General features: G+C 36.7%; 1 protein-coding gene across 1 annotated transcript; it reads right to left on the bottom strand.

Annotated features, from left to right (window-relative positions):
• Window positions 1–1727: 1727 nt before the first annotated feature.
• On the bottom strand, window positions 1728–12094 carry LOC140365755 (inter-alpha-trypsin inhibitor heavy chain H3-like). Its single transcript, XM_072452315.1, has 19 exons — window positions 11968–12094; window positions 11051–11211; window positions 10531–10635; window positions 9976–10138; window positions 9788–9898; window positions 9494–9622; window positions 9289–9405; window positions 8581–8749; window positions 8392–8502; window positions 8124–8305; window positions 7232–7411; window positions 7022–7143; window positions 6614–6804; window positions 6341–6386; window positions 3946–4103; window positions 3355–3523; window positions 2686–2834; window positions 2527–2614; window positions 1728–1853 (listed from the first exon to the last, which is right to left on the bottom strand). Exons 1-19 carry the CDS (start codon window positions 12037–12039, stop codon window positions 1748–1750), a joined length of 2529 nt encoding a protein of 842 aa, XP_072308416.1. The 5' UTR covers window positions 12040–12094; the 3' UTR covers window positions 1728–1747.
• Between the last annotated feature and the right edge of the window lie 97 nt (window positions 12095–12191).

Genomic DNA, 12191 nt, shown 5'->3' with positions numbered 1-12191 from the left:
CAAAATCAAAAGTTTAGTGTCTAAACCAGACTTGGAGTGACTGTAAAACAGCTGCAGTACATCCAGAACGCTGCTGCTCGGGTACGATCACAATAGTCCTGTTCTCAGGTCTCTGCACTGGCTCCTGTGGCTCAGAGAATAGACTTCTTGTATACAAGTCTCTCCATGGCCTAGCACCAAAGTATATCTCAAACCTGTTAGTGTCATGTGAACCAACTCGGAGTCTCAGGACCTCACGGAGCTTTTTTTGTGTGTGAAGCACTTTGAATTGCCCTTTCTACAAATTGTGCGCTATAAATACACTTGCCTTGCCTAATTTACGGATTATGGATGGCTTGTGCAACTGGTTTGACCACTGTCTTGTAATTACACAGAGATGAATGACAGGCCTTACTGGAAATGATCTTATCAATTTCACCAAACATGCTGCTATTTTGGTTTTGGAAACAAGGGTTGGCACAATAAGCTTTGGCTATATCTACCAGGTCATAGACAATTGACCAAACAGTTGAAAAATAAAATTAAATAAAAATACTTAAATTACCATTACAAACCTTATGTCTACTAACATAAACAAAAACATTGAGGCTCACATTCTACCACAATATTTATTTCTGGCCAGAAGGCTTTATTAGACATGACAACTACAGTGGGAAATGAGGACAGAGAAGGGGCATCGACATTCGGCAAATGGTTGAGGGCAGGACTCAAATCCATGATGTGCCACTCCCTTATCACACACACTTGCAGCTACCAGGATATTTCAAGCTCAAATTTCCCCTGTCAACAACTCTTCTGTTACATAAAGCTTTGTTTACAATGTCATGAGCTGATTTAATGTGTGCATCACACATGGTTTATATAAAGTGATTAAGAGTTGTGTACAAAGCAGGACCAGATTTACTGGGGTGCAAAAGGGTGTAGCCTTATTTAAGTGTTAAATGGATTGTATGGTTTTCACCCACCTCTGAAACTCGGACGCATCCTCAGTCAGTTTGGTCCAGGGTTGTAACCGAAAACCCCCCAAATCAAAATCCATCCACCAGATGAATCGATTTGTAAAATGTATGGTAAGCAGCCCCAGCCCCTTGTCCAAATTGTATTTAAATGTCGTCTGCCAAGAAATGACTCCAGTCGCCCACTAATAACTGAAGAAAAATCCCAGAAGCACAATGAGCAGTTGCTAGTAGCAATGGTAAACAGTAATGTCTTGTACTGTGTTTTTACCATTTTTACTGTGGCAATGTGGGATTTGTTTGTTAAATTATTGCACATCATAGACTGTTTGTAGTAAAATGACTGACCCCAACTCTTAAGTTAAATCAGATACACTAACATGCTAAAGATGTTTTTATATTTTTACCTGTGGACATTCATGTTATCTGTTCTATCCCATCCATTTTAGTTAGGCCATAAAAACATTAGGAAACTTGGAAATGAAATATATATATATATATATATAAAATGTTTACTGTGTGAATGAAAAGACTAAACAGCAAATAATAATACACCAGGCCTAACCGCGGCCAAAGTTTTGAATTTCTGATACCGTAACCGTATGAACCGTATTCATGTGTCTCGACTTGTATGAAATTATTAAAATTTGCTAAATAATTACACATTCTCATTACCGTTCATTAAAATTTTACCAGTAGATGCATTTAAAAGAATATTGTCAAAGGGAATTTTATTTCGAGAATTGGCTATACAAGTAATACAAGTGCTGGTTTTGAGTTTTGTTTAAATATCAGTTGTTGAAGTCAGTGCTTGGTCTCTGCAGAACTGACTGCGCAGACAGGAGCCAGCAGTCCACTGTTACAGGCACTGGGAGACTGTAGTCAACAGCACTGGATCTGCAATGTACAGAGGAACCGGTCATCTGTCATCTGCTTTGCGATTTTTATTTTAAAGTCATCACTTTTCCAAAACTGTCACTCTCGAAGGTTATTATTATAAAATATATAAAATGTGTGTGTATATATATATATATATATATATATATATATATATATATATATATATATATATATATATAATATATACACACACATTTTCCGGACTATAGGTCGTTTTTCATAGTTTTGGCCAGGGAGCGACTTATACTATATACAGATTTATATGTGATATTATTTGTTATTTTCACACTTGCAAACCCCATGTCACATGTTGATTATGTTCACACTGACAACCGCCAGAGGGCGCTCTAGGCTCTAAGCAACACAGAAGAATTGGCACTTCTTCAACCTCCGGAGTTTGCAGAGTTGTTTAGAAGTGACACCGAGGAAGACGAATTCAATGGATTTAGTGATATGGTAAACTTGTTAGCATGTTCTTTATGTTATAGTTATCTGAATAACTGTTAATAATGTTACATTAATATACCAGACACTTACGACAGTTCGTTGTCTGTGCGTTGCATTTCAAGATGAAATGTCTGTTCTTGGTCTTGGATTTTATCAAATAAATTTCCCCAAAAGATGCGACGAAAATATGGTATATATAAAAGAATAATAGCACAAACTGTACCTGCCGGCGTCGATCTCTTTGCCTTGAACTTTGATTGATGATGTTGTTCCCATGTTCTCTCCTTCCTCATAATGCCCATTATTATAAACTGGAACCACAGCAAACCATAAATTATAGAAAAATGACATGAATCACATGTAATCAGAATATCACACTCACCTAAAATTCCTTCAGCTTGGTCATCCAGTGGCATCTGTCTAAAAACAGGCCACAAAAACTTCCTCCCAGAAATCTCATGGACCAGGATCACAAAACGAATGTCTCCAACTGACACATCTATTTCCTTGTCACGCATGATCACTGTCACGCTGTCAAAACATATGGAAAGGTTTGCCAGCCATTTCACAATGAATAAATAATAAAGTAAACAGTTGTTCACGTGTTTAATTAGGCTAGCTACATATTGATTCATCACCAGGGCAGATCATTTACAAATAACTTAAACAAATGTAAACTATGTATATTTGTATTTCATTTAAAGTCCTAAATAGATTAAGAATATCAATCTTTAATTCATTAGATTATTTTTTTCTTTTGTTTTATAGCACAACTGAACAAAACTTAAAGTGGTAAATGTTTCTTCCTTCCGTTTGAACTCATGTAGAGAAGTAGGCAGTGACAGAAAGCTATACATAAAGCTGGGTGTTCATAAATGATAAATTAATACATTAAACTTTTTGTGTTTGTTGATTGCATCAAGAAACATTTTTGTGCCTTCTTTGGAACCGAAAGTAAAATACTGTAGTGGTCATTTTTAACGGTACCAACATTAAAATTAGCTTGACTGTTATATATACATTATTATTTGGATCATGATCTGTGTGTTACCTGCCAGCAGTAATTTGAGTCTGTTCCGAGTATCGAGTGACATTCTGCCCTTCCTTCACACTGATGCTTTCCGTGTCCACCTCGATATATATGTCACTTTGGACATGTATACGAAGTTGTGTAAAACCTGCATTTTCCTCTGTACCAATAATACCTTTTATATCAAGCCCTGCATGGAGAGAAACACGTTCAGTTAATATCAGAGACATGAGCCTGATTTACTAATTGTTTTATTGAATGTTGAATTATTTTGATGGAGACAAGCAAGTTACAGGTCAGATCTATGAAGAGGCCAACCCGCTTGTATGTTTTACATAGTATTTTTTGGCAATAGGATCACTTGCAATTAAATAATAGCAAGATAGATACATTTTAATGCCATAGTGTGGAACATTCTATGCAAAGCAATAACATCTCCATGGAGACAAGCAGGTGGCAGACCTCTTATCAGAAAACGTACATAGTGCACTTTTAACTGTGTGAGGCTAGCTAGTCGACAAATGGCTTAAAGGAGAAACATAAGTAAACTGTACGAAATTGTAAAAAATACCACAAATATGATGTAAAAGGTGTAAACGCAGCATGACTGACCTCTGCTGGGGTGGTGCAGTAACTTCACATCGATGGCGGTAGGGAGATCAAAGCACAGAGGCAGAGCCACTTTTTCTGGTCTCAGTAAAAACCTTTGAGTTGGAGCAGCTGGAGACAAGAAAATATTTTCTAAAAAAAAATGTATATGAAAATAAATTCTGCAGACAAACTTTTATACCCTTTTACTCTAATAAAAGAAAGACAATAGGGTTTGTTTCTTAATTGATCATTTTAGGATTGTTGTATTTTGGTATAATTGTATAATGAATAATTGAATAATTTCAGCGTGAAATGGGGATGAGAGAAGGAAGGACATGCAACAAATAGTCAAAGCCGGGATTTAATTACAACGCCGGGAGCACATGGAGCAACTTGAACACCAGGCAGCACCTTTTTTCTTATTCTGAATCTCTCATTTTGATTCTGATTACAAGAGTAGAGCATAAAGCACAAGAACAAATGACCGCTCAAGGGATAAATAGACATTTGGATGTAGGTGACTTGCAGATGACCCCTTTGACTGCAAAGAGTACCCTCGGAACCATTGTTAGGGTAATGGCTCCTGTAGGAGATGTTTACAGACTTCCCTATCCTGCCACATTCCAACTAAGATGTGTACAGCAGTTTATAAGCAGAGATACTGCAGCTTTGCAAGTGGATTCAACCTTTCCTAAACTTTACCTAACTGCTTTCACTATATTGTTTTATTAGACAATTATCAGAATAAATTGACAAAGAACAATGAAAACACCCTCCTGTTCAGCTGATTCAGCACTCTGATTGGTTGAATTTCTGTGCAAATGTGTTGGGTTAGTTCAAACTAGTGAACAGGCCAAGCCTTAAGTCAGTTCCAGTTCTAAACTCAAAGGACAAGGCAGGAGAGAGACACATTTCCCACTGATGAGCTCATCTACTGAAACAAAGAACATTACACAACAATTTAAAGATTCATACCAAAATATACTGAAATCCTATATACACTTTTCAGTTTAATGGGTGCATTTCAGGACAGTGTTTTACATCAAGGAATTGTTTCAACTATTCAAAAGTTGGCTTCTTTTAGTTGTCTCAAATTTTGAAAAAAGAAGCCAACTCAAGCAAAGGACTGTTGGACATTTTTCTATACAACAGCACTTTTGATTCAAAGGGATTTTGCCTTTAATCTGATGGCAAAATCTGATGACTTAAAGCCTCTTCCGGCCGGAGCTCCTGCCAACTTCACACGATGCGACGTCTAACCCCAGCCTGACCTCTGCAGACCTGGAGCCCTGAAAGTGCTCAGATTTCTGCTCCCAGGTCGTAAGAACAGAACATCTTAATCTCAACGGTCTTGGCCACTTCACTTAGCTATTTATGATCTCATTTGCATATTTCATATTCATATGCCATCTGTTTAATTGTTTGGTTAATACATCTTAACAAAACACAATTTATTTGGTATAGTGTTGTTTTGTTTCCTGAAAAGAAGTCAATGTCACAGTTACACTCTAACAAACCTTCAGATTAATTTAATTGGTAACTGTCTCCACCCCAAATTCTTCCTAAAAAGCTACCCACACACTCAAAAAGGGCTGTGTGTCATGTTTTAACAATAACACAATTCCTGAATCAATATCACTGTTTCAATTTCATTCCCTATCATATTTGGGAGGGCATTCAAACACTGCATAAATGTGATGAACGCTCAAGTTAAAGAAATACACGCAGAAACAAAAAAATATGTTACCTTTTGTTGGAATGGATGTATATGCAATAATTGGACTTAGGGTTTCAGGCTCCATAGCTGCGCCCGGACCAAATAAATCATAATCTGTGAATAAAAAGTGTAATTAAATTTTTTCATCAGCAGTGAATCCACAAACTCCCTCATAAGATTGACTTAAGGTATGAAATGTGAAATATGATACATACAAGTCAAACATATAGACTATAAATATACAAAAAAAATTGTGTTTTATTGAACACAAATTATTTATAATGAATACTGTATAAATCTTTTTCCACAATTATGTAAATCTTTACTGGCCGTAATGGTTTTATAAATTGACCATGTTTATACCTTTAAGGACTAATGGAGATGATGCGCTCACTCATTTTTGGAGCTACAAAATGCCAAAATTTAATTTAATTTTGATCATTTAAATTTGAGTGTGTTCAAAAAAAAAAATTCAATAAAATGATGTGTACGTCACCGTTTAGATTTACTCAGTGCCAATATGCACAGGGCATCAGTAGTCAGTAATATTTTACTTTCCTTTTATTGTAGTGTGTTGTACCCTCTATGAACTAACCAAGATGACTATCACCAGCAAGAAGAAGACCACCAGTACCAGGAGGACCAGGAAGACCAGGAAGACCAGGAGGAGCAGGAGGAGCAGCAGCAACTGGAATATACCCAGAAAACCCAGTGCGTTGTCTTGTAGGATAGGTGAGGAATTTTCCTGCAGAGATTTTAAGGACGAAAGGAACATTAACACAGCAAGTGACTTATAAGTTGAGGATACTATATAATAATGATTATTCCAATCCATATATTTGTCAAAAATGTGCTCTTTTCTTTTTCAGAATTAAGGCCTTGAATTTAACTGATAGCATGAATCATCAGATATACATTTTTGTTTTCCTTAAATCTTTAGGTAATATACAAACACAGCTAGCTGAAACCCACTTGTTACACCATGTCTCATGATTGAATCTGTTTCAGGTCGTTCTTCTTTAGGCTTGTTGAGCACGGCTGAGTCTTCTCCAGGAGGTTTAGTGACCACCATTGACGTGAGAGGAGTCACAAAGCTGTATTTTAGAGATAAATCCATGGCCTCTTTCTTCACCTTCTCCTTCTCCGGTCCAGACAGCTGCAGCCTGCACATTAGATTTAATTAATACCGTCCCATAGGTTGAGTCCGGTTTATACTGAAGTTACAGCAATTTAATGTATTTTTATGAATTCACTTCAGTCAGAAAACATTCTTAAAAACCTCAATAATACACAAATACACATGTCTCAGTCAAAGTACCGCCCCTATTACTTCTAAGAATCAAAGTGAAAATCTATATTTATAACACATAGGTCACTCACTCTTTTTTCATGAGTTGTTTGACCGTGAGATACGCCCACACTCTCTGGATGCGGTCGATTGGAGCTGTCGCCGTGGACTCTGGTGTTGCAATAGGGCACGAAAAAGTTATTTTTGTAGTTCTCTGGAGAGATTGAAGCATAATATTTTACACCATTGATAAACCATTCATACATGAGAGATCTTCATAGTTGCGACTGAATGTTGCTTACAGAAAGGGCCACGACTTCAGGAGTAAAGCTTTCAATGTTGTTGTCCGTGATCACACCGGCCACCACAATTTCTGAGCCATTGTAATATTGGCTGAAGTTAGTCTGGGTCAGATTTGAGCCTCCGATGTAGATCATGGTCACATCTTTCAACAGGGGAGTAGCCACCTCTTCATAGAACCCCTATAAACATGTTGTACAGAGTCAGTTAGGGTGAAGAAAAATCCCCAAACTTCAACAATTTGGAACATTCCCAGGGGCCTTGAAAACTGCGCTCATTTTACATTTCCTAAAGAGTAGTCTTAATCCCACAGTACGGAATATCTCAACCGTGCCATTTTGAGGAAAAGTTCTTGAAAAAATTGTTAACCAACAGTGGAATAATGATCTCTATTGACCCCAAAAATATATCTATTCTTAAGCTTGATGGTAATATGATTAAGTACTCCATTACAAATTACAAACTGCATTTCAGTTTCATGGAGCTAAAATCTGGGACAGTTTCCCTGAGGTCGTGAGATGATCCACTCGCTCGCCGTGTTCAAATTTAGGCCTAATAATCATTCTGTTTGAATGTGACTTGGAATTTGATCTGCATTGTATCTTTTTAAAATACCTTACATTTTAATGTTAATATTTATGCTTTTATATTTTGTATTGTGGTTTTAATTTTGATTTGAATATATTTTCTAATGTTTTCAAAGCACTTTGAAATTCTTTATGATGAATTGTGCCCTACAAAAACATTTAGGGTGATTGCTTGATTGATTAGTGAATATATCAAGTACTTCTACTTCAGTCACACAAATCTAATATGTGGCTGGGCATGACAGTGTTGTAATCCATGCATTATAATTAGTTTTGTCAGGTCCCCGGGAAACCTAATGCTAAATACCTGAAGTTGCAGATTAGCGTCTGAGTCTTCGTATATGCGACGAGCTAAACCATCATTATCCAGCGACATCTTCTCCAGGATCTCAAAGTTAACATCAAATCCAAATCCAAGACAGTACAGTGGGAATTTAGATGCGATGGCTTTTTTAACATTAGTTCGTATCCTCTCAGGATTTGTCTCTCCTGCAACAAAATATATCTCCTTCAACATCTTATCAACACATTCTTGATTCCATCCAGTCATTTAAAAGTGTTGAAAGTGCTGAAACCTGAGGTGGGGTCCCCATCTGTCAGGAGTATGAGGATGGAGGCTGAGTCCTCTCTGGGGTGTGCATTCAGCATGCGGGTACCTTCCAGCACTGCTCTGTTTATGTCTGTGGCTGTTAACCAAGATCCGTTTGAAAGATTTAGCTCTATGGCACAGTCTAAATATTTTATGAATTGTGTAAACTACTCACGCCCTCGATCTTTGATTTTCTCTGCAAACTCTTTGGCCTCTTCAATGTTTTTGGCGGTGGCTTGAACAAGTTCTTGTTTCCAGTGAAAAAGCTCACTGTCAAAAGTGATGAGCCCAAAGAAGTCATCTTCTACCAAATCACTTAAGATGTGAATCAGTGCGATGCGTGTCTGGAATAAATCACATTAGATATTATTTTTCAGATCAATTATTTAGTTGTTATAATTTCAAAATATTCTGAAGATACTAAACATGCATTTTCAAATGAGTGTAAGAAAATGTTGAAATGGCATTTGGTTTCTGTTAAGCAACTAAACAAATTGACAGAGAAGATACCTTTACCTTGTGGTTTGCTATTCTATAATGTTTTGAGGAGTTATATGTCTTTGAGATTAAAGGTGAAGGTGGAAATCTGACCACCTTTTACTGATAACAATTGTAATCTTTATTTATTCTTAATCACAAAATCATGATGTACAAGTTGTTTGTCAATTTATTCAATTAAAAAGCAGAATGAGCCTCACACAAGTCTCTTATTTGGTTCCAGCTCCTCTTTCTGATCTGAATGGTCCATATCTAAACCCCAGCATCTGCAGCCTCAGCAGGTCAGTGTGGGATCCTGTTGTATGTTCGTGCCTTCTCTATATGTAAGAATGCAGACACACCCTACCTTGGTGCCAATTAAAGGTAGGGTGTGAATTCAACTTACCTGTTGCATTTTTCGCCCATGCATTGAGCCACTTTGGTCAATAACAAAGACAACATTTTTTGAGATACGAGGCAGGTCGGAGGGAGCAAAGTGATGCACAAAATACCCATCGCCAGTCTGGATTGAATTTGCATGAAAAAAGGGGGAAAGGACATTAACCTTTATATATTCATTCCCCAGGTTAGTTTCTTTGTTTGTTTGTTACCTGGATATCTCCAAACGGGACGTCCCTTTGGACATCGTAAAAAATAACCAGATCTCCATTTAGGCCGTTGTCTGAACAACTGTCACAGACCTTTTGTTGATCCACAGTTGGATAGAAATAGATCCAGGCCTACAAATCAAATTAAACAATTAATAACTACAGATAACATAAATATGAATGTGTGCTGTTTCTCATTTATGTTTATAGACAAAGAGAGTAGATTTAAAAAGAAGTGCTTGAAAAGAATAAGGATAATAATAAGGTGTGTTGCGTAAGTATGAGTTGAAACTTAACCTGTTTGTCTGTTACAGTTTTAGTAATTGCATTTGCCAGTTCCTTGGTGCTCAGACCCCCTTTCATCTCTATGAGCTTAAGTCCAGCATTTTCGTTTATGTGCACATCAACCTGAAAAATACATGAATAATTGAAACAAATTGCACGCAATTTTACATTTTGTACTAAAAATTTTTTGCCGAACTCACCTTAAAATCTTTGACAGGTTGCATTGGCCGAGCGAAAATCTGCAGCTCATATTTGCCGAGCCGACGTTTGAGCAACTCCTCGTAGGTGAGTTCAAAGGTGACTTTTTTGTGAGGGGCTACAGTGACAGAAGTCTTAAACTCCTCCAGTGTTCTCCCCACAGAACTTCAACAAATGAGTAGAAAAAAAACATTTGCTAATCTATTTCAGAACAGTTATTGCATGATAATAGAATAGGAATGGCATTGTAACCAAAATGTGTAGGCTATATAGTTATCACATAGTCATTACGTTACTCATCTATATGATCAATGATCAATTCTAACCCAAACCCAGTTTGAAGATGTTAATAACCAGGAAACATGGTATCTTCTTCTAGAGACAGACTACTGGATGGATGTTGAAATGTCTTGAACAGACAACACCCTTTTAAACCTGTTATTTTCTTTGTAATAGTATGGTAAAGTAAAATGCATTTATCCGTCTCCATCCCAGTGACCATGCTATTACTGGGCAAACCAAAATCTCTCCAAATTATTGATTATTTATTTTTGTACCTTACAATCCCTGCACTCTGGCCCCGAGAGACAGCTTCTGTGTATTGACGCTCAGCTTGTTCCTTTGCCTTCACCACGCCGTCATACACTTCACCATCCATAAACCTACACAGTCAAACATGAAACTTCCAGCAATGTGTGATGGAAGGGCAAGAGTATAACACAGAATACAATTGTGGCTGAAAAATATATATTAAAAGACATTAAAAATAAGCTAGTATTGAAAATCTATATTGAATTTAGGGATAGTTGTAATAACCTTAGAAACATAGAATATCCATTTAAAAATATATTTACATTTAAAACAAACAAAAAAAACATGCATTCAACCTATGTGAATGACAAGTGATTTGGGATTTCACTCAGTTGTTTCTTCATTACATTAATGTGACATGATTTAACACCCCTAATGGAGAAACATGTTAGTGGGGGTAGATTTCCTCAAAGTCACTGTGTACACAGGAAAAGTGTGGTTGAGTTTGCTAAGGCCAATCTTTACGTGTGTTAAAATCATACACACATTCTGAATTTGCGGATGAAGGCATTCTTAGGAATCCGAACATGAAACTCTATCTCTTTAGATTCATTCATGCGGTTGGCCACTCGGCTGGTGATGGTGGTGGTGGCATAACGGCTGGTCACTGTGGAGTTGATGTGAAAACTGTAGATGTCCCAATCGTCCTGAGCAAAACACACATTTCACAATAGTCAGTTGATGATCAGCCCACTGAGGCACAGTGCACACATTTCAGGGAATCAATTGATGTAATTGGTCAAACAGAATAATAAAAAACACACCCTACATTGTTAAATTCACCAAAATATTTAACACCAATCACAAAACTATAAAAAAATAAAATAAATATAACGGCATTCTCTAACAGCCAACAAAAATATGTTTAATGTTGAACTAATGGAAAAACAAACAATGACAATGTGACCTTTGTCGCTTTCAGACTCACTAGTTTCTCAAAAATACACTGCTCTATATATCTATGGAATAAAATAATTATTGAGATTATAATGATGATTTGACCATTTTTTACTTTAAAATTACTTACTTATTTTCTATAGGATACATTAACACTTAATCTAGTTAATTCCTGGTTTGAGTTCAGTTTAGTCCTGATGTAGACTTGTTTTGGTCCTGTACAAGTTCTTGTTTAGTTGTAGTCTAGTCCATGTTTAGTTGTGGGTTTATTTTTATTCTTTAAATTCATCTCACCTCCAATCAAGTCAATATGTCCATTTAAGTGATTAAAAAATACTTCTAAATGTACTTACATTTTGTTGGGTCAGCGTTTTGGGTTTAGCAAAATTTTACGTTACAACATGTTTAGAATGTAGAATATTTTGGCCATATGCAATCTTGCAAGCTTTTGCCCCCAATAATTGTGAATTAAGAATTGTTTGTTGGTTTAATATAGCATAATGTACCTTGTTGGGCAATGTGTTGACCAGTCCCAGCAGTGATCCCAGCAGGGTGAGGAGGACAACTCTTCTGTACATCGTGCTCCCTCTAAACTGAACCGCAAAGACTTGTACTGGCTTTTAAGCTCACACTGATGTGCACACAGTTCTGGAACACCCACTTGCTGTTACTGGAAATGACCAGTACACATATGGTAAATTATATTAGAGGAAAGGACGAACAGGTACTC

Source organism: Eucyclogobius newberryi, unplaced genomic scaffold, assembly GCF_026437365.1.
Source record: "Eucyclogobius newberryi isolate DKJ021-1_F unplaced genomic scaffold, fEucNew1.0.hap1 SCAF_19, whole genome shotgun sequence".
NCBI lineage: Eukaryota > Metazoa > Chordata > Actinopteri > Gobiiformes > Gobiidae > Eucyclogobius > Eucyclogobius newberryi.
Note: the sequence above shows the minus strand (reverse complement) of the source record. Positions and strands in the feature narration are given on the sequence as shown.